The 22,275-nt window shown below is 34.7% G+C and overlaps 3 protein-coding genes across 4 annotated transcripts; 1 reads left to right on the forward strand and 2 right to left on the reverse strand.

Moving 5' to 3' along the window:
- The first annotated feature begins 1,181 nt into the window (after positions 1-1,181).
- Positions 1,182-3,292, forward strand: LOC145003418 (uncharacterized). Its single transcript, XM_078962538.1, has 4 exons — positions 1,182-1,892; positions 1,994-2,195; positions 2,333-2,510; positions 2,621-3,292. The coding sequence occupies exons 1-4, from the start codon at positions 1,247-1,249 to the stop codon at positions 3,101-3,103; spliced, it is 1,509 nt and encodes a 502-aa protein (XP_078818664.1). The 5' UTR covers positions 1,182-1,246; the 3' UTR covers positions 3,104-3,292.
- A 7,439-nt stretch (positions 3,293-10,731) lies between these two features.
- Positions 10,732-11,118, reverse strand: LOC145002666 (uncharacterized). Its single transcript, XM_078961890.1, has one exon. The coding sequence runs from the start codon at positions 11,116-11,118 to the stop codon at positions 10,732-10,734; it is 387 nt and encodes a 128-aa protein (XP_078818016.1).
- A 610-nt stretch (positions 11,119-11,728) lies between these two features.
- LOC145003248 (chitinase-like protein 1) lies at positions 11,729-15,702 on the reverse strand. 2 transcript variants are annotated; one of them, XM_078962385.1, is made up of 5 exons: positions 15,441-15,702; positions 14,200-14,503; positions 13,701-14,088; positions 13,405-13,564; positions 11,729-12,475 (listed from the first exon to the last, which is right to left on the reverse strand). In XM_078962385.1, the coding sequence occupies exons 3-5, from the start codon at positions 14,077-14,079 to the stop codon at positions 12,058-12,060; spliced, it is 957 nt and encodes a 318-aa protein (XP_078818511.1). In that variant the 5' UTR covers positions 14,080-14,088; positions 14,200-14,503; positions 15,441-15,702; the 3' UTR covers positions 11,729-12,057. The 2 variants fall into 2 exon arrangements, with proteins under 2 accessions (XP_078818511.1, XP_078818510.1); XM_078962384.1 differs by lacking the exon at positions 14,200-14,503 and having other exon boundaries at positions 15,441-15,701.
- Between the last annotated feature and the right edge of the window lie 6,573 nt (positions 15,703-22,275).

Below are 22,275 nucleotides of genomic sequence, written 5' to 3' on the forward strand. Positions count from 1 at the left end.
GAGAGCTTCCCTTGATCGTCCTAAGCATGCCCAAATCCTCAAACACCCTTGAAACATCCAAAAAAAATGGTGAAAAGTAGATAGATCCTCGAAAATGTCCCGAAAATATAAAATGCATGCAAAGTTAAGCTAAATGCCATGCAATACTTGAATTAAACATGAAATGAGCATGTAAAAAGGTGCACTTTATACACCTAACATCCGTCCAGATCTGTAAACTTTGTCGTCTTCATAATGTCTTCAATCTATTGTTTTTGTTTTTCGAGGGTAAGTGCATGCCATATCTGAATAATCGGACGACCACCATAGCTGTTAGCCAAAAAAAAACTTAGTTCGGGCAACGCATAGATTTGGAAACCCTTGTTTTTTGCTTCGAACAATAGATGACTTAAAGATGATGTTGCTCTGATGTGATGTTGTGCTCCGGCGAGTGTTGTGTGTTGAATCAGGTTTATGTGTTGGGTCTTGCATATCAGATTTCTTGTTTTGTATATCAGATCTTGAATAGATGTATGTGTTTGATACTTTGGTCTCATCTATGTTTAATCATTTCTAGGTTCATATGTGTTTAATCATTTTAGGTTCATCATAGTATATGTGTACTATGAATCAGGTTCTTATTTGTGTTCTTGTGTATAAGATTTCTGGTTTTTTTATTGTGTTCTTATATGTTAGATTTATGATTTTTGTGAGACAGAGAGTTGTGTATGTGTGTGGTGTTTGTAGCGCTAGTAAACTTTCTGACGGTTAAAGCTAAAGTTTCTGATGGGTAAGGTTACAAAGGAAGCATCAATGTCAGCGGTGGTGGTGGCCGGTGTTGGTGTTGGCGGCGGTGATGGTAGTGGTCTTTTGCATTGTAAGAGAGGGAGGGTGGGGTAGGGGTAATATTTTATTTTTTATTTTCTTTTAATGATAAAAGTATTTAAATAAACTAAAAAGACAAAACTATCATTATAAAAAAATTCAAAGTGAATTAGACTAAATTCACAACAAAATAAAAAAAAAAAAAAACCAAATTTACAACAAAATAAAAAGTTATGAACTTTGATCCTAGTTAAAAAAAAATTGGATCATACCAATTGTCACCTATTCCTTTTTATGTAGTTTTGTCAAAATTATAAATCTATATCGAAGCTCACCATTTTTTTTTTGGCAAAATACTTTTTAGTTTTTACTCTTTCCTATAAATCAGCTGGGAAATAGGCACTTCTAAAACCTTTCCGCTCTAAACCCCATAGACCGTAAGATGGCCGAAGTTTCGTCCGCTTTTGAATCAGGAACATCAAATACTTCCTCAGATGATATGATCATCAAGAGTATTCAAGAAAGCATCGATGCCCAGGTGGGTTTGGTCCCTAGAGACAAAAAAGATAAACTAGAACTTCATGAAGTAAATTTATCGAGTTCTTTCGATCAAATTGACGATTTACACGTAGAACAAGGGCTAGAATTAGTTCAAAACGGCGGCATCCCGGTCACAAAGTTCAACCATTCATCACATATCGGAGTGATTGATGAGGGCAAAGAGGAACAAATTGTGGGTTTGAGGGGTAATTCGAATAGGAACGATGTGAAAGAAGGCAGGAAGGAGAAACGGCCTCGAAAAAGGGGAAAAGGTTTGAAACAGAATCCGATTCCTGATTTCGAAAGGCAAAGTGTGTGTGATTGCGACAAGAGGGGTGATAGGGCAAGAGTGGTGTACATTAACGAAGAAATGGAGGCTTTGAGGTATGTAGGGATTGATGAACAAAAGAAGAAGTGGATTGAGGCTTACTGTGGGCTTGGACCTGATGCATCCAAGGAGTACGATGCTTTAATTGGTTCTGCGCATGCCAATCAGGATGAAAATTATGTGAATTTTGATCCTCGACCTCAATTCGCCAACAAAATGGGTATATCTCTTGATTTTCTTGCTATATTCTTGATCATGTTGCTTCCAATTTCCACTATATGCTATGAAAATAGTCTTGAAATGCAATTTGTTGATGTTTAGGTAATAATGAAGTGCAAAATATGAACCAAGTTGAGCATGGTGTAAAAGGTAGTGATTTAGATGGAGAGGAAGATTACTATGAAGAGGAAGACAGCGATTCAGATCATGTTAGCATCCAAAGACCTGCATTTATGGTCACTGGAGAACCTGATTTTGATTCAGGTCCTCCACAAGATGGGCTAGAATATCTTAGGCGAGTAAGGTAATGTACCACTTCCCTCTTTCTTTCTGTTAAAAAGACTTGTTTTTCATATCTTCAAGTTAAAGACTCATGTCCTTTATTAAATCATCATTCAAGTTACCATTTTTTTAAGCACTAATGGCCTCTTTTGTGCATAGATGGGAGGCTGAGCATATCCCAAAAGTGAAGGTTGTTAAGGTTGAAAGAAGTGTTTTGATCAAAGAACAAACTGTTTATATGCCCAACATCCCTGATATTGCAGCATGTCCTGAGCATTTAATGCCATCAAAAGAATGGGAAGATGCTTTCCTTGCTGACTTTTCAAACCTAAGGCTTGTAAGTTTGTTCTTCCATTTCTATCTGATAGTGTAGAAAATGCAGAGCTATATTTTGATCTGAGATGGGATTTTGATTTATAAATTGTTTGCCTTTTTGTATAATTTCAGGCATTATCTCAGGATGAAACTTCTGCATCTGTATTTTCTGAAGAAATGGAATCAATCCCTGTTTCCCAAAGTGTTCTTGACAGTGTAATTCAAGAAAATCTTGATATCTGTCATACAGATGATGTCATTCAAGAAAATCTTGATTCCTGCCAAACGGAGGACAAAACTGTCATTTGTGACTGGCCTAGGTTGCAGAACATTGTAGAGATGGAACCTGTGGCTCGTGTGATAATGTTAAGGAAACGGATAATATCAATGGAGTCAATGAGTTCACTGTGTAGAAATGATTGTGCATGGCTGTTTGCTCTTTGTGCAGCCATTGATACTCCTTTAGATGCTGACACAGGTGCTTCACTTCGTTGCTTGTTAAGAAAATGTGCAGCTTTGAGAGCTGAAAAATTGGATCTTGATGATGAAGTTATTATGCTTAATATCTTGGCAACTATTTCGGGAAAGTATTTTGGGCAATTAGAAAGTAATTAAGTTGAAAGACATGATATGATGGTGACACAGTTTTGAGTTTTGATTTGAGATGGGATCTTGAGAAAAGATGGTTTTTTTGTGAATTGAATTTGTTTCAAGAGTGATGTTCTTATCTGTAATTTGATTATGAAGATAACACAATGGAGGTTTGATAGGAGATGGGATTTTGAGAAATATGATCTTTTGAAACTTGAATTTGTTTCAAGATTGATGCTTTTTCAGTAATTTGATTATGAAACTAAACAATAGAGTTGGGAACTGAGATGGGATTTTGAAAAAGATTTTTTTTTTTTTTTTTTCAATTGGCACTTGTTACACGATTGTTCTTTTGTTAGTAACTAGGTTATAACCCGTGGAAACCACGGATAAGTTTTATAAAATTTTATTAAACTAATAAGATATATGTTTTGTTTAATACTTTATATTGATTATTTAAAATTAATATTCACTTTTATTTGAATGTCTTATATATTTTATGTATATGAAGACATTTAATATAATTATGATTTATAGAACAAAATATAAATTTAAGATCCATATATATGTTCAAAATCATGTAATACACAAGTTGATAACATAAAAGAGCAAAAAAGACAATGTACTTCGAAAGTATGAGTGATCCAATCACAAGCATATATAAAAGCTCATCCAATAAGACATGTATGATTAAATCACAAGTACTATTAAACTAACACATAAATATATTTTAAGTAGAAATATTAAAATACATATCTACATAGTTTCTTTTGCCAGTTAATATATATTTTCACTATTTACTTTTTATAAATTAAAAATATAATGAGGGGTTTAAAATGAAATTATGAAAAATGTTATAAAAAGATGTAACATGAAGTTTATATATAAACTAAAGGGCGCTAAGTATAAATGAATATAATATTAAACAGAGAGAGGTTTGTAATAGAAGTTGAATATAATATAATAATCTTGAATGGAAACACAAAACCTACATTATTAACTTGATGTTAAGGAACATTGTGGCGACGTGCAGGATCAATTAATCTGTTTTATCAAATGAAGTAAAAAGTTAGTAGCTAAATAAATTGACAATAACTTTTTCATATGAGTTGTACCGAAGCCAAATAGTAATAAACGTAGGCTTCGTTATGGCAATGGTTGCAATTGAAAATTTCAACACAACATGCTGCGTTGATTAATTTTGTATCAATCCTTTCCTTTTCCATCCAAGATTCCTGAAAATACATTTTCCTCTTCTTCAATTTCTGCTTCTGTTTCCTCACTGATCCCCCTAAAAAAATGCAATAACCCATGGATCTGAGATTATAATTTATAAATATGTTATAAATGAATATATATATATATATATATATATATATATATATATATATATATATATATATATATATATATATATATATTCCTGATAAACATTAGGCATTTTCATTATTAATATGGCCAACCACATTTGTGTCTATTCTCATCCTTATTTAATTTCATTAATTATAAATTTCCCTATAAATTGCATCACCTCAGTCGTCACTCTTTTTGTTCAAAAAGAAAAATGTAAAAAATAGATATGCTTACTATCAATTATGTTATTCACCCGAAGAATACCAGGAGACAAGATTTACATGAAGATTGAATTGCAATCGATATGCAGGGGAAACTCCATAACCCAAAGCACAAGAAATATCCAATTCAAGAAACACCAGAACCTAAAAACACAAAAAGATCTACAAACCTCAAGCACAAAATCCAAATTAATCATGAAAAAACCAGAAAAAATAAGACGTTAAAACCCAAATGAAACTACATATCATGTCAAAACAGTTATTAGGCAGGAAAGCAACGCAAAATGGTTTATATGCCAAAAATTTCAGAAAAAATAAAAATCTACAAACCTGATCAACAAGTAATGAAAATCTTCAAAGTTCTTGTTTTCAAATGCCTAATATGCTTCTTCTTTCATCCAAATTAGATTTGCAGTATTCCTTTTAATTTAAGGTTTTGGTAACAACCCAAGACTTCAGATCAAGACTTATCTTTATCTGCTTTGGGAAAGAGCGAGAAAGAAGGAATAAGATCAGTGCTACTCCTCTAGATACAAAAGCAGAATATTATCATTAAGAATAATCTCACTTTTAATGCCTATGTCGTATATTTTAACATCGACAGAATCAGGGGCTTATCAATGGTCACTTTGTGCGAATAACGTGAAGTGCGATTAAATACAAAAAATGACATAAAAATAACCCGGATTGTTAGTGTTATGGATCCAGTGAAGGAATAGTATTCCGTAAAGATGCAATTTTCCTAATTTTAACCTTCTCAGGAACCAAATTACCATAAAACTTTATATACAAAACCCCTAGCAAAGTTTCTTCCAATAAACCTCTAGCTAACGCTGTTAGCTTGTTACCTGAAACATCCAATAAAAAGAGAAAGGGTTGAAGAACATGCCACATAAACCATAAAATAAACATCAATGGGAAAACAGAACAAAGATGACCAATAAAATCTCTAATCTCTGAAGATGATGAAAGCTATGTCAAAGAAGCACGAACCTTCTGATGCGTGAGATGTGGCCGACGACCGTTAGGGTTGGAGAGAAGGAGAGACGATATATGAATGAAAATCAAATGGGATTTCCTTCAAGATAAATGAATGTGTGAAATTCAGAACAAGTTCTGAGATGGTGAAGCAAGAACCCGCTTCTAGGGTTTTATGTGCTTTTGAAAGTCGATGGAGAGAATAGGCTGGCGGTCATGATTCTCGGTGATAAGTAGCTGATTTCTTGGCTTTAAATTGGAAACTATTATCAGTTTCCAACTTATTGTTATAAGAAAAATCCGAATTTAAAATTCAAAATTCAAAAGTAATAAGATAAATCGGATTTGGAGATAGCAGATTAATAGTTTGAGCGGGAAACATCAAAATAGTTTCTTCAGGAGATGACATGTGGCATAGAGTAGGCGTAAGAAGGAGCCATGTGGCAGTGTAGAGAGTGTTTTATTAGGAGTAGAATTTGATTATGAAGCTCACATATCTTTTTGAGAAGTTTAAAAGCTACTTTTTAGCTTATAAGTTAGGTGTTGTTTGTTTTTTTTAAGTCAAAATGTCTGCAGTCTGCGGACCACATCTGCAGTCTGTAGACCACATCTGTAAACCTCTGCGGTAGAAGAGGTGAATCAAATGTCTGCAATCTGCAATAAGAAGACTGTTTTTAACGTTTGTGGTTGTTGAAATAAATTGAATTTTCAAACTTAATTTCACATTATAAACATTAAAAATGTATTTTCAACAAAAAAGAAGAAAGAAAAAAAACTGCACGGTAGTGCATGTTTTTTTTTTTTTTTTTTTTTTTAGGTTAAAATGAGGTTTTGAAGACAGTCTCGTACATACGTTTTTTGGTCTGTGCACTTCCAAAAAACAAACACTTTGCGAGGGCATATGTTTGCGCGACGCAGACAAAAATGGTTGCGCAGATCTTCACACAAAAAACAAACAGCCCCTTAGTTTATCATTAAGTTATCTCAGATTGTTTATCAGAAAACTCGCTTTTGAGAAGTTTAAAAGCTACTTTTTAGCTTATAAGTTAGGTGTTGTTTATTTTTTTTAAGTTAAAATGTCTGCAGTCTGCGGACCACATCTGCAGTCTGTAGACCACATCTGCAAACCTCTGCGGTAGAAGAGGTGAATCAAATGTCTGCAATCTGCAATAAGAAGACTGTTTTTAACGTTTGTGGTTGTTGAAATAAATTGAATTTTCAAACTTAATTTCACATTATAAACATTAAAAATGTATTTTCAACAAAAAAGAAGAAAGAAAAAAAAACTGCACGGTAGTGCATGTTTTTGTTTTTTTTTTAGGTTAAAATGAGGTTTTGAAGACAGTCTCGTACATATGTTTTTTTGGTCTGTGCACTTCCAAAAAACAAACACTTTGCGAGGGCATATGTTTGCGCGGCGCAGACAAAAATGGTTGCGCAGATCTTCACACAAAAAACAAACAGCCCCTTAGTTTATCATTAAGTTATCTCAGATTGTTTATCAGAAAACTCGCTTATAAGCTATGATAAGCTACTTCAATGGTTTCACCAAACACTAAGTTGCAATAAGAATAAGCTTAAAAAATAAACTAGCTTGTAAATGCAAAATAGAATCTAAATGAATATTTGGGTACCTTTTACACCAACATACATTGGAAATTTATTGCTCTCCTTATAATCTATTTTTGTTATTAACTGGTTGATCTAATTATGATTTACCAACTTATATTCAGGTTGATTTTGTTCAGATTTATTTTATTTCAACTTTGTTTGAGAAATTAAATTACCTCTTGTCTTTAATGCCTACAATTATTTCTACCTATTAAATTTATGACAAATCACCATTTAATTTTATTTTATTTGATATATTCATAATATAGACTTAATAAATTAGTTAAAAAAATATGGAATTATGACATTTGTCATAATTTTATTGGATAAGAACATTTGTAGGCATAAAATGAATCAATTTAATTTCTCATTTTGTTTTGTTCAAAGATATTTCGGTTATTTATTTATTTCATTTTGTATTATGATCAAGCCAAAGATTTATGGTGGGATGAGGAAGTAATTTAATTACAAAAGATAAAATTGCAAAAATGGTCCATGTGGTATGCATTTTTTCCGGGTTTTGGTCCAAACCACATGTTTTTTGGTTTTGTGGTTCTTTTGGATTTTGGTTGTGAAAATAGTCCCTTCGAAAATTAAAATGACTATAATACCCTGGGTATTTATTTTTTATTTTTTTCATTTTTTAAAATCTAATAATAATTATTTAATTATTTAAACAATTAAATAATAAGTCTCTCTCTCTCTCTCTCTCTCTCTCTCTCTCTCTCTCTCTCTCTCTCTCTCTCTCTCTCTCTCTCTCTCTCTCTCTCTCTCTCTCTCTCTCTCTCCCTTTTAATTTGTTTTTTCAGTCCGAATTAGAACCCTAAGGCAAATTATTTTAATCAATCGCCTCCAATGATTCATCTGTCCCTCCAATGATTCATCTATCGAGAAAGGAAATAGGAGAACGGGGGAACCTTATGCTGTCGACGATGGGAAAAGGGACCTCCGGTCATTGGTTTTCATCTGATCGAGAAGGATAATCACGAACGAGGCAGTGACAGGGAAGGCTTGGTGGTGGAAGACCCTTTGAGAAGAAGAGCACCTCCGGTGCCTTATTGGTTTGTAGCTGGGGAGTAAGGAAAGCAGCTCCTGCACTTCTTCTGTCTCAGAAGGAAGGTGTGAAGGTGGGGAATCAAAAGGGGGCTTCCGCCTCCGATGTTTGCTCTAGGGAAACACCCACTTCGGTGGTGGGTTCAGGATAGGGAGCGAAGAAGAAATGGTGGATGAAAGGGGGAAAGGCAGCAACGATCGTAACAATCTTCAGGGGGGAGGGGGAGTTCATGAGATTCAATTTTGCTCCACATAAAAGATCTTCAATGAAAGAGCAAAAAACTCACTAGAAGTAGTTGCAGGTTTTATAGTAGAATCCATAATCTGGGCCTGAACACTTCGTTTAATTGAAGCACTGTTCTTATCACACCGCCATTGAAGATTGACTTGGACTTGATTTTACTTCAGCTACGCATTGAATCCTGATCTAAACTCCATTAGTGCAGCGATGGAGAATTTTAGGGTGTTTATGTGACTACTCCGGCAGGTGATTTGAAAAGAAAAACAGAGGTATGCACTTGCACCGGGTCTACGTATATTCATAATCAAAAGGGGAAAAGGAAAAAGGACGTTGATGCTTCGTTTGCGATTTCGAGCCACCATTCTCCTTGTACGTTTTCCCCAAGGTTGTTTGAGTGAACAAGCACAGAACGACGATGGGTTTGGGTAGCTCAACTCTAGGCTGCGATTGACCTGGAGGTTCTCCAGGGTTGTGTGAACGAGATCTTGATGCCAAATCCATAGTTGGGAAGATTAAAAATTTAGAGAGAGAGAGAGAGAGAGAGAGAGAGAGAAAGACTTATTATTTAATTGTTTAAATAATTAAATTATTATTATTAGATTTAAAAAAATGAAAAAAATAAAAAATAAATACCCCAAGGGTATTATAGTCATTTTAATTTTCGGAGGGACTATTTTCACAACCAAACCAGTCCAAAAGGACCACGAAACCAAAAAAACACGTGGTTTGGACCAAAACCCGAAAAAAATACATACCATAGGGACCATTTTTGCAATTTTGTCATTACAAAAATAAGCTCATTTATCACAAAATAATTACTTTTTAAATAAATATCATGTAAAATAAGCTTGGCGAAATAGTTTTTGAGTGGTCTCTTACTACAAAATAGTTTTGGGTAGTTTCTACTAACAAATACCTTTCTTTTTTATATGACACCATTATTATGCAAAAAATGGGTTCTGTAAAAGAAAAGGTGATTTTGTGAAATTCATTATGTAAAATTGGTAATAATTTTGTTATTATAACTTGAAAAACTAAAATATAACAAATCAATCGGTTAAAACTAGATAATCTTAAAATTTAACAACTCTTAAAGCTTTAGTCATATTATGATATTACTCCAAGACCGGAGGGTATGGGAAGCAGGTTTCTCTTATTTTTTGTGGGTCATATCACCATTTTTCTTACTTTTCTTTCCCTCATCTAAAACCCAAGGAATAGATGGAAAATGCTTCTCTCACTATTTTTTTTTAAAATAAAATTAATTAATTTTTGTAATTTATAATTTTTAAATTAATACTAAACATAAAATTTAATTAAAAATAAAAAGCATTTCATTAATTAAAATAAAAATTACATTAAAACGGATATATAAATAAGTAGAAAATAAAAAAAAATGCAAACAACCCACAACATAGAAAACATAGTTAATATCCTAATTTTAAATAAACCAAAATACGTCACTCGCAATCATCGTCCTCGTCATCGCCCTCATCGTCCTCGTCATCGCCTTCATCGTATTCGTCATTCTCCCCAGCATCACTCTCGTCGTCGGAATGTTCACTCTCGACGAAAATATCAAAATATTATCTGATTCGTCAAACAAATCATCGTGAGAAAACTCTATCAGGGGCTGAATATGAACCCTATAAATGTGCTCCATCAAATCAGCACGAAGGGCTTGATGAATGTCGCGATTGTGTACTTCTCTTCTATTCACCATATACTCTTGTGTACCAACGACTACTCCTTTGGCATTTGGCCAAAACTTCATGTTCGTTGTACCGGCATATCGCTCTTCCTTCGTCTTCAAGAATCATATTATGCAATATGATACATGCATACATTACGTGCTGTAACATTTTCACTTCATACGACCTTACCCCGACCGTTAGTACTTGCCAACGTCTCTTAAATACACTAAATGTTCGCTCCACATCCTTCCTAGCTGACTCTTGCGCCTCTTTAAACTTTTTCCTTTTCGGGTCGTTAGGATATGTAAACGATTTCACAAAAATAGGCATGGGAGGATATATACCGTCAGTAAGATAGTATTCATGCTTATATGCTACCCCATTTGTTTGAAAATGTACATCGTGTGACTTTCCAAGGTAGATATCGTTGAATACCCGAGACTGGTCTAGCACATTGATATCATTGTTTGCACCAGCTGGACCAAAGAATGCATGCCATATCTAAAGATCATATGATGCGATAGCCTCTAGAATGATCGTCGGCTGTTTGTGGTCGCCTCTCATGTACTGACCACGCCATGCGTTGGGGCATAATGACCAACTCCAATGCATGCAATCGATACTACCTAGCATTCCAGGGAATCCATGTTTGCGTTCATGCACCGTGTACAATTGGTGGATATCGTTGATAGTTGGTTTGCGCAAATATCGTTGCCCATAAACCAAACAGATCGTTTTGTAGAACTTGTACACACACTCACGCACGGTATGTTCTGACATCCTAAAATACTCATCCCATTTATCTGCGCCCATGTCGTATGCTAGTTGACGAATTGTAGCCGTGCATTTTTGAACGGGAGAGAAACCTTTTATCCGCCTTGCATCCATTTTCCATTGGAAATATGGAAAACGGCCTTCCAACAATACGTAAGAATAGTTCCTTCCTCATCCGGAATCGACGTCGAAACTTTACAACGTAGATAGCGTCATCTGCAAAATAATCTTCTATAAGGTGATCGTGTCCGGGTTCGTGATTTCTACGCAACCGCGACTTTTTTGGTTTAAATCGTGCACGTGATGTTTCGCCTAGTCGGTTTTGACAGTATGCAACCGTTTCGCCATGACGAAACCGATAAACTTAACCTCCTCTACAGCCATCGAATCGGATGACAAAGATGATGTCATTTTGAATAATATTTTTTGAAGAGAAATATAAAGTATGAGTTAAAAAAATAATTGGATGTTGTGGTATTTATAGTTTAAGAAAAGGAAAAAAAAAACAAATTATATATATTAACGGCTACATAGCTGTTGCAATAAAAAAAATAACCGACCAATCATGTGAGGAGTGAGAACACGGTATCCCCACCCCCACCCTCTTCCCGCACCCACGGTGCGGTGTTCCCCTGTGTGGGAAACGTCCCGCACCGTCTCCCCGCACTCCATACTGTCCGGCCTAAATAACAAATACTCAAAAATCACAAGTTTCCAAGAGAACTGACAAATAAGAATTTTACAATTAACATGAAACATGTTCATACAAACTTATTACAAGCTTTATAATACAAAAGCAAACACAAAAACCCATTTATATAAGTCTTGTCTGTAATATTCATTTAAAAAAAAAAGAACAAAATTCACAAAAATAAATAATAACATTTAGGAAACAAAACGATTCTGAATCTATAAACCGAAGAATCAATCCATTCATCAATCCCCAGCTTCACATTCACAAACTACTAAGCCCCAACCTAAACATTTCACACCAACATTCATTCATTCAAAGGGCACCATTTTTTTTTATTATTATTTCAAGAATCCAAAGCTTTAACTAGAAGCCGCCTTTTTTGGAGCTGCTGGGTTGAAGACTTTCTGTTCAGCACATGTGAGGACATCGTGGGCCCCAGCTTCCTCTCTCCCAACACCCATTAAATCAAGGTAATACAAGTAATGTGTAACAATGGTGTTCATGTCATCAATGTCACCTTTTCCACATACACGTTCACCATAAAGGATGTTCATGGTGAGCCCAAATCCAGGTGTCCTGTGGGACAATGTGTCGTTCTTGGTGGGCTTCCAGTTCCCAACCATTGCATCATGGGCTGATGGTTGACCTTTCTTTAATGGAGTCAACCATTGAAACATTGCAGCTTGGAAAGCTAAAGTCGCATTTTGTTCGATGTATTCAGGGTGGTGGAGAAGGTCCACATGTAGGCAGTCACCAATGTATCCGTAGTTGTAGTTCCTGACAAAGGGTAAAATCGTCATTTAGTGTTGATTCAGACGGTTCATTAGTCTGAAAAAGAAAAAGTTTTTGTTCATACAGTATTTGCTCCAAAGATGGGAAAAAAAAGAAACAACTCTTAAAATTGGCAGGACTTGTTGAGAAAGGGTAAAATGGTCATTTAGTGTTGGTTCAGACAGTTCATTAGTCCAAAAAAGAAACAGTCTTTGCATTGTTTATCCATTCAGCACTCAAAAAAAGAGAAAGAGGTCTTAATTGTCTTAATGGGGACAGGACTTGTTGAGAAGGGTAAAATGGTCATTTACTGGTGATTCAGACGGTTCATTAGTCCAAAAAAGGAGCAGTTTTTGCATTGTTTATCCATTCAGCACTCAATGGAGAGAAGAAAAAAAGAAAAAACAAACGTTGATTGAGTTATTGGGGGAAGGAATTGTTGAGAAGGGTAAAATGGTCATTTACTGTTGATTCAGACGATTCATTAGTCCAAAAAAGAAACAGTCTTTGCATTGTTAATCCATTCAGCACTCAATAAAGAGAAAGAGGCGTTAATCGAGTTAATGGGGACAGAAATTGTTGAGAAGGGTAAAACGGTCATTTACTGTTGATTCAAACGGTTCATTAGTCCAAAAAAGAAAGTCTTTGCATTGTTTATCCATTCAGCACTCAATGGAGAGAAGAAAAAAAGAAAAAACAAACGTTGATTGAGTTATTGGGGGAAGGAATTGTTGAGAAGGGTAAAATGGTCATTTACTAGTGATTCAGACGGTTCATTAGTCCAAAACAAGAAACAGTCTTTGCATTGTTTATTCATTCAGCACTCAATGGAGAGAAGAAAAAACAAGCGTTAACTGAGTTAATGGGGACAGGAATTGTTGAGAAGGGTAAAATGGTCATTCATTCTTATTAAGAAAAAAGGAAGAATAAGATACCAATAGATGGGGAGAGCACCACGACCATAATAGTCAGCTCCAGGGGCACAAGGGTAAGTGTATTTATAGCTCTCATCACAATAATCTTGATTAGGGCTCATTTCTCTATTGTAGCATAATCCCCATGCTGTGGGCCCACCCGTTGCCACTCCATATCCACCTACAACAAACAATAAAAATAATCTTATCATGATTGCAAACTTCAAGTAATCATCACATCTCATGATTCAAACAATGCATAACAAGATTCCTCATCAATCAAGATTCAAGAAAGAAAGGTCAAAGTATAAACTCACATGAAGTTTGACTTCCAATATGAGCAAGAAAAGCAGCAATCTCCTTCATCTGAGTTGTCTTATTACCAGTGGTACCAAATCCAAGAGGCTGATAAATAGCTGAAGCAATAATAAAAGACTTGAAATCCCAAAAACCTGCAGCTTGTGCCACAGGGCTATTCCTCTTTGAGAAAACATTCTCAAATTGATAATAATCAAAATATTGAGATATTGTCAGATTACAACAATATTCAGACCACCCTTTACATTCCCAACCCTGATCACATACTTTCTTCCCCTTTATCTTCTTCACTGTTACAGGTGAAGTATCAGCATCCACCATTGATGCTATCACAAAGAGTAAACATAACACCAAAAGACAAATATTCTTTGTCCCCATTCTTCTTTTCTGCAATAAAGATAGCAAAAACAGAAAACCCGTTAAGAAATTGAGGTCCTTTTGTTGAAAAGATTTGAAAGGGGATTAAATTAAGAGATACCCAGATGCTTTTTTGTTTACCTGATGATAAATTAAGATACTTTTCTTGTTAAGTGAGTGTTTTTTGTAGAAAAGAATAAGAGAGATTAATGTGATGTGGGTGGGAATTTTTTTGAGAAAAAAATAGGTTATGATTTCTTCTTTATTGGGATTTTAGTGAAAATGAATAGAAAAAACATGGATATAAGATGAATCACGATCTCAAATGAGCTGAAGAGCAATAAAACGATATACTCAGGTGCTGTTTGTTTTTTCGAAGAGAAATTGCTTGAAGTCTGCGGACCACCTCTTCAATCCTCTGTAGCAGAAGAGGTGGAACAAACGGCTGCAGCATGTAATAAAAATTATGTTTGTTTTTTAACGTCTGCAGACTGCTGCAGTAAGTTAAACTAATGCGTGAAGAGGTTTGAAGCAGTTGGTTTAGTGCTGCGCCACGCAGCACACGCGCAGCAGTTTTTAAGTCAGAAGTCTTCTGAAAAACAAACAGCTGCAAATGGCCAAGTGCTGCGCGTGTGCTGCGCGGTGCAGCAATAAGTGGTTTTTTTTAAAAAACAAACAGCACCTCAGTAATAAGTCAAGATACTTTTTTTGTTTCTTTGGGCATTTGGTGATATTTTCTTGGGAAAAGCATGAATCATAAGATCTAAGAACTTATACCGAATAAAGGATTTTTTTTCCTTCTATGGTTTAAATGGAGATTTTGAGAAATACAGGATTTAAGATAATTCTCAATCTGAAATGAGCAAAAGATAGGTGAATTAATGAACCCAATAATAGATCAGTTCCCTTTCTATTTGGGCATTTTGTGAAAATATCTTGAGGAAACATGAATCAGAAAGATCTAGATGCTATAAAGAACAGATGATAACCGAAACAGTGTACACAGTAACGAAACATTTATTCTTTTAAGATTGTAATGAAGATTATGATAAAAACATGGGATTTAAAATGGATCACAATCTCAACTGAGCAGAAGATAAATAAACCAAAATACCCAAATTATAAATCAGCTTACTTTCCAAGATTATTTGGGCATTTAGCAAAAACAAAATACCTAATGATAAATCAAGTTCCTTTACTTGATAATCGGTGAAAATTTCTTGGAAACATGAAATTGAAAGACCCATATGCTAAATTTAACAATTTACAACTAAAACAATATACCCATTAACGAATTTTGTTTCCTTTCAGGGGTTTTAAAAATACGAACTGAAAACAAAAGAGATCTGTGCGATTTCATGATAGTAGAATGTGCAACTTACTGAGAGTGGAGACTTCTCCCCACAGGATCTGAATTGTTTAATTGATTGAAATGCAATTGCTTTTTGTATGAAAAAAATCTTGCTTGTAGTTTTCCTTTGCCTCGAATTCAATGAAGGTGGAATGTTGTGTGTGTTAGATCAAGTATTTCTGTCAATGGAAGAATGGGTAGGGTGAGGAAATGAACGGTGGAGATTGACAGATGGGGTTCGGTTAGGGTGTATGAATCATGAAAGATGCTCGTTGTTTAATGTGGAACAGGCTGGATTTGGAATCAAGTAAACGTATGTGAAGCTTTGAAGACGACTCACCAACTGGAAGTGAACTCGCCACCGACAACTCACCGCTCCACTTCTGTTATTTGACTCGGTGACTCGGTGACTCGGTGAGTACTTGGATTTGCACTCGACTCGACTGTCGGTTTGTTTTTTCTTTTTTTAGTAACAGTGTCTTGTATTATAACTTTTTGACAAACATAAATGGCCCATGTGGTTCCATGATCATACAACTTGAGTTCAACTCTTTTTTTATAATACTTGTTTTTTACCTTATTTTTTTAAGGATCTCTCTTACACACCATTAGAAATCCATTTGTTAAGTTTTTATAAAAAAAAATATACAACTTTATCATGTTTTGTCTTTTTGTTAATATGTAATTTTGTTTTTTACTAATTATTTTATATTAATATTTTCTAAAAACCACCTCTTCTCTCGTTCCCCATCTCCCCATCAAGACATTTTTTAATGTCCAAGAAATGATCCACATCGACCCATTATCAATTGCAATAACAACGAGCTTTAGAATTGGAACGGTTTTGAACCGTAACCGGTTTTCCTATATAATAAAAACTGGGAACGGGACCGTCGGTTCTAGCGTCGGTTCCGGTTTCAGTCCCGGTTTTTCGATTATTTTTAAAATTAGAACCGGTTGAAATGTTGTGGATGATATGTTACCTTTCGGAGCATGTAAATGATTCAATATTTAACCAAATTATGACTTATGACTTTTTACATTCTAAATTGAAAGTACAAACACTAAATTACATGATGAAAAAAGAATCAAATAATTTTGTCTTCATATGAAAGAGTTATGTGCATTTTAAAAGCATGACAGATTCCAAAAATAAAAACAAAATGTTGAAACACAAAATACGTAGCATTGATATTGTCTTCCGGGATCTATAGTTGATTTAATATCTAACTAAAATATGTTTTTGTATAGTCTAAAATGAAATACAAACACCAAATAACATACTGAAAAAAAAAATAATTATGACGTTATATGAATGAGTTATGCACATTTAAAAAAAAACATGACAGATTCAAAAAAAACAAAAAATAAAATAATGAAATCGAAAAAAAAAAAAAGTAGAATCGATATTATTTCTTTCAGGGCATGTGTCTAATTTAATATCTAACCAAAATATATATTTGTACAATTAAAAATGAATTACAAACTCCAAATTATATGTTGGAAAAAAAAAATTCAAGTAATTTCGATTTTATATCAGTGAGTTATACGCATTTTAGAAAACGGAAAAAATGTCAAATCGGTTTCGGTTTTTAGAACCGGGACCAGTTTTCATAAAAATGGAGAACCGGTAATGGACCTTATTATCAATTTCGGTCCGGTTCCGATTATAACAGTTCTAATGCTCATCCTTAACCTGTATACTCAACTCCTTTATATCCAGTTTTAGGGCTTGATGGAGTGATAATTCAAGGATCCCCATTTTTTGGTCTAAGAGAAAGTGAAGGCAAAAAAAAGAGTTTATATGAATCTACCATTTGCTTAAATAATTGGAAAAATGTAATTTAACATATAAACTTATGTGTATGGCTAGATTTGGTCATTAAAATGTATATATTTCTTCGTTGTCTATTAAGTCACATTCGTTAGTTTTTAACTGATCACCCTTTAACCAATTATTCTAAATTACACGAATGATACCTATGGTTTCAAAAATGATTCGTGTTTGGTCAAAGCCTCGTCTCGATGATGAGTTTCGTGGTTTCAATTTGCACTCGATTGTCGGTTTGTTTTTTGACAATGCTAAAAAATGATCATTGTAGTTTGTAATTTAATCGAGTCCAAATCATTTGAAAGTTGTGAAAAATATCATTTTTAACATGTTTCTTTATGAATTTGGTTCATATCAAAATTGAAAAGTCTATTTTATCCTTAAAATTTAACTATATAGTTTCTTTAATATTAATAAACATTTAGGAAAATATCACTGTAGCACAATAAACTTCTACTATTTTCCCGTTTGGTCACTAAAGGATTTTTTCTTTTTTTGCACAATAGATCCTTAAACCGTCATTTTAACCGTTAAATAGGAGAATCTTGTAAATTACTTCTGGTTTCACCGGTTACATTTGGTCTAGATGGGTTTTTTTATTTTTTCAAAATTAAAAAATCAACATGTACTCCAGGTGGCTTTTTTCAAATTTTCAAAATTAAAAAATCAAACCCTTAATATGCATTTTTCCTCTAAGACCATCTCCAACCCATTTCCATTTTCTCCCCTAAAAATAGAGTAAAAAATGGAGTAAATAGTATTTCATCTCCAACCCTACTCCATTTTTTACCCCTGTTTTACCCCTGTTTTATCCCCAAAAAGTATATTTCATTCTTTTAACTTATATAAATTGTCAAATACACCTCTTCTATTAATTTGGTTTTAACAAATATATAATCTATACTTTTTTTCATTACAATAATATTAAATAAATAATATTATATTTATAATACGTAATTATAAGCTTTTGTAAAATACATTATTGTATTTTAAAATTTTAATATGTATTTAAATTTTAATATGAAATTGATAAACAAACAAAAAAAATTATATTTATAATTAATTAATCTAATTTAATATATAACACAATGTTATAAGTATTAAATATTACATTTAATTAATAATTAGTAGGTAAAAAAACTAGAAATCTATGAATATATAAGACGAGGGACTAAAACCGACAACTCAAAGTTCATCCCCATTTTGGTAGAAATAAATAGTATAACACCAAATATGGTGTTATACTATTCATTTCTCCCAAAATGGGGGAAGAAATTGGGTAGGGTTGGAGAGGAATGTGAGAAGAAATGGAGGAAATAATGGAGAATGAAAATGGGTTGGAGATGCTCTAAATCAAAGATACCAGATCTCCCTAAATCGCGCTCATCAATGAAAGAACAGAGGAAGATGAAGAACTCCTCCTCACAACTGTGAACTCCATCCCTACCCTAAGTCCTTCCCAATCGATTGTAGGGTCGAATCTCCAATAAATTGGCTATCCTATACATCTTATTCCTTGTCTTTCACCTTCTCATTCGACTTTGCTCTCACTTTCGGCTTCTCCGACTTTTCTCTGGAGCTTTTCATCGAAGATACTAGATCGGGAACCGTAGAAGCTTCCCCACCGTATTCCTTCTTTTCTTTTATCTTGGTTTGTGTCTTTGTAGAAACCAGTGCATCATCCTTAGCAGCAGATGACAACCTTCACTTTGCCCTTGGTATTTTTAGACGGTGAGGGTGTTCTTCTCACGTGGACCTCCAAGATTGATTTTTTTTGTTGTTCTTCTTCATGTAGACCGCTAATTTCATGTTGTTCTTCTTCAACATTTTTTATTCTGATTTGGATGTTCGATTTAGGTTCTTTGACTTTGCTTTTGCTGTTTGATTTTAAAAGTATAAGTGTATATATATTCAAGGAAGAATGTACATCTGCTGTAATTTCCTGATGTTCTCCATTTTCTGTTTTTTTCTATATTCAATGTAAACTTTATGAAAGTGACAGTGAAAATTGATGTTCATTATATCATGTGGTACACAGGTATTTATACAACAATACAAATACACAACACTACCTAACTCCTAATACATAGGCACGTGAATGATAGTACCATGAGACCAGGATAAGTATGACTTATTCTAATAACTACTTTTACAAACACATGTTAATTTAGTATATCCGTTATTACCCCCCGGCAAGATCAAAGGCAGGTCTGACTTGAAGCTTGTCACGAAGATGAGCTATGCGATCTTTAGGCAGTGATTTTGTGAAGATGTCAGCCAGTTGGTCGGCCGAATGCACTTGGCCGATGTGAAGGGCACCAGCGTCCACTTGTTCCCGAACAAAATGGAAATCTAAGGCTATATCCTTGGAACGAGAACTGATGACTGGATTTTTACACATGAAGGTGGCACCGACATTGTTGCAAAGTATAATTGGAGGTTTTGATACAGCTACATGAAGATCTCGAAGTAGTTATTTAATCCAAAGGAGTTCGGATGTTGTGTAGGTGATCACTCTGCATTCAGCTTTAGTGCTGGATCGAGCTACTACTCGTTGCTTTTGTGATGTCCAACTGATCAAGTTTGGGCCATGAAAAACAGCAAAACCATATGGAGATCGACTATCATCCGTGTCTGATATCCATCGAAAATCTGAGAATGCAACTAGTGAAGATTCTTGATGAGATTTAAAATGGAGACAGTGATGTAAGGTTCCATTGAGATAGCGAAGTATTCGTTTCACAGCTTACCAATGTGTGACATCCCCAATTTCACGGCCAGAAAAGACCGATTTGTTTATGATTTGTTTTATAAAATCAGAGTAATCTTTTGATTAAAAGAGTTGCGGAATTTGTTCCCAGAATAAAATATGATAACCATTTATCAAAACATTTCTCGAAAAGAATGTATTTTCATTAAATAATAAAACCTTGGGATGTCATGTTCGATACAGACCAAAAGCATAAACAATATAAAATATACCTTACAATAATTATTCAACTACTGATCTATAATCCAAAATCTCTCGTCAAGTCCACCAACTTTTACCCTTGTGCCATTACCTGTAATGAAAAGAAAACTGAGTGGGTCAGGCTTGGGAGCCTGGTGAGCATAGGGTTTTCAACCCACAATAATATAATTATTATATGTAATCAGCAAACAATCAACCCAATTACCCATCCCCATTATCTCCTTAAGGTTTTACCCTAAGAACCAACTATCCTTCATTCATTTATTCGTAAGGAATTTGGCATGAATTCCATTGCTGCCAAAGCTTATTTATCAAGTACTAAATCCATAGTTATCTGGTGCTAACTCCATAGTCACCAAGGTTCACTTAACAAGCGCTAACTCCATAGTCGCCAAGGTTTACTCAACAAGCGCTAACTCCATAGTCGCCAAGGTTTACTCAACGTGCGCTAACTCCATAGTCGCCAAGGTTTATACAATAGGCGCTAACTCCATAGTCACAAACTATTCCATCTACCTATTTTCTACCCAACAATTTTGTAGATATAAATACTTGCACAGTTTAAATCATTTAACACTTGTATAAAACTCCAATTTCCATGCCCATCTCAAATAGACAAATAACATATAAACACATAACACGTATTTCATAGCAAATACATCATATTTATGTGTTAGAAGAAAGTAACTACACACTCACACATATAAACAACAATAAACTTAATACACTCAAACCATACTTGTATTATTATCGTGTTTATGAAAGGTAGTATACACTCACTTGATCAGGAGATGATCGGACAGCACTACGACTTGCAGAAGTAGTATTCTTCGGTAGATCTGGAAGATCTCTGCAAAAATCGAACTTCTCGCGGGCAGAGCTTCGGCTCGGAAACCGCACTTCTCGGGATCTTTGGGATCTCGGGACTTGCTTCGGGACTCGGGGATATTACCGGGGCTTCGGGGTACTTCAGGCATGCAAATCGAGGTAAAACGGGAGAGAGAAAAGAGAAAATAGCAACCCTAAACGGCTGGCCCTTCAAATCTATTTATAGGGCAAATTGGGCCATTGCCACGTCGTGGCAACCTTTTTCCACGTCGTGGGCTTGGTCGTCACTACATGCGTGTAACGCCCGGGTTTCGGGGCTAAGCATTTTTAGATGATGTAATAGTCTAGGTCAACTATTGTAACTCTTTTTGATGTAATAAAAATGAAAATTTCTAATTCTATATGAATTATGTGTATTTGTGTGCTTATTACTTTATTATAAATATATATTTAATAAAGAATAAAAATAAGCGTCAAAATTAAAGTGTGAGATAATCCCGATATCTCTACATAAAGTTGTAGAATATGTCTCAAGGTTTCCGTGCATATAAGGAACGCCGAAATCCGAGTTATGCCGAAAGAAGATAGTTAGGATAAACCCACCCGGAAAGGAATCATTTATGGTGTACGGGGACAAACGCAAAGTGAATTCTGGAATCATCTCCCTGATGAAAGCCAAGAAATGTTTGTCCAAAGGATGTGCATCATACTTGGCATTCGTAATCGATGCTAAGAAGGAAAAGAAAGAGGTGCAGAATATACCGGTTGTGTGCGATTATCCGGAAGTCTTTCCCGAAGATCTTCCCGGATTACCACCTGATAGGCAAGTGGAGTTTCGTATAGACTTGTTACCAGGAACAACACCGATAGCAAAGGCACCTTACCGATTAGCACCGACGGAGATGAAGGAGCTCATGACGCAACTTCAGGAACTATTGGACAACGGTTTCATTCGACCTAGTTCATCACCCTGGGGAGCTCCGGTGTTATTCGTAAAGAAGAAGGATGGAAGCATAAGGATGTGCATAGACTACCGAGAGTTGAATAAGGCAACGGTGAAGAACAAGTATCCATTGCCGAGGATTGATGATCTATTCGATCAGCTGCAAGGTTCGAGCTACTTCTCAAAGATCGATCGTAGGTCAGGATATCATCAGCTAAAGGTGAGAGAGCAGGATATTGAGAAGACTGCATTCAGAACAAGATATGGACACTACGAGTTCTTGGTTATGTCAT

This window comes from Lactuca saligna, chromosome 6, assembly GCF_052625555.1.
Source record: "Lactuca saligna cultivar CGN05327 chromosome 6, ASM5262555v1, whole genome shotgun sequence".
Classification (NCBI taxonomy): domain Eukaryota; kingdom Viridiplantae; phylum Streptophyta; class Magnoliopsida; order Asterales; family Asteraceae; genus Lactuca; species Lactuca saligna.

Excerpts from the sequence above, each read along its gene's own strand:
- LOC145003418 (XM_078962538.1), top strand. The coding sequence starts at position 1,247 with ATGGCCGAAGTTTCGTCCGCTTTTGAATCAGGAACATCAAATACTTCC. Across the intron at positions 2,196-2,332 it reads GAATATCTTAGGCGAGTAAG|ATGGGAGGCTGAGCATATCC; the intron begins GTAATGTACCAC and ends TTTTGTGCATAG. Across the intron at positions 2,511-2,620 it reads ACTTTTCAAACCTAAGGCTT|GCATTATCTCAGGATGAAAC; the intron begins GTAAGTTTGTTC and ends GTATAATTTCAG.
- LOC145003248 (XM_078962385.1), bottom strand. The coding sequence starts at position 14,079 with ATGGGGACAAAGAATATTTGTCTTTTGGTGTTATGTTTACTCTTTGTG. Across the intron at positions 13,565-13,700 it reads TATTGGAAGTCAAACTTCAT|GTGGATATGGAGTGGCAACG; the intron begins GTGAGTTTATAC and ends TGTTTGTTGTAG. Across the intron at positions 12,476-13,404 it reads GGTGCTCTCCCCATCTATTG|GAACTACAACTACGGATACA; the intron begins GTATCTTATTCT and ends ACCCTTTGTCAG.
- LOC145002666 (XM_078961890.1), bottom strand. The coding sequence starts at position 11,118 with ATGGATGCAAGGCGGATAAAAGGTTTCTCTCCCGTTCAAAAATGCACG.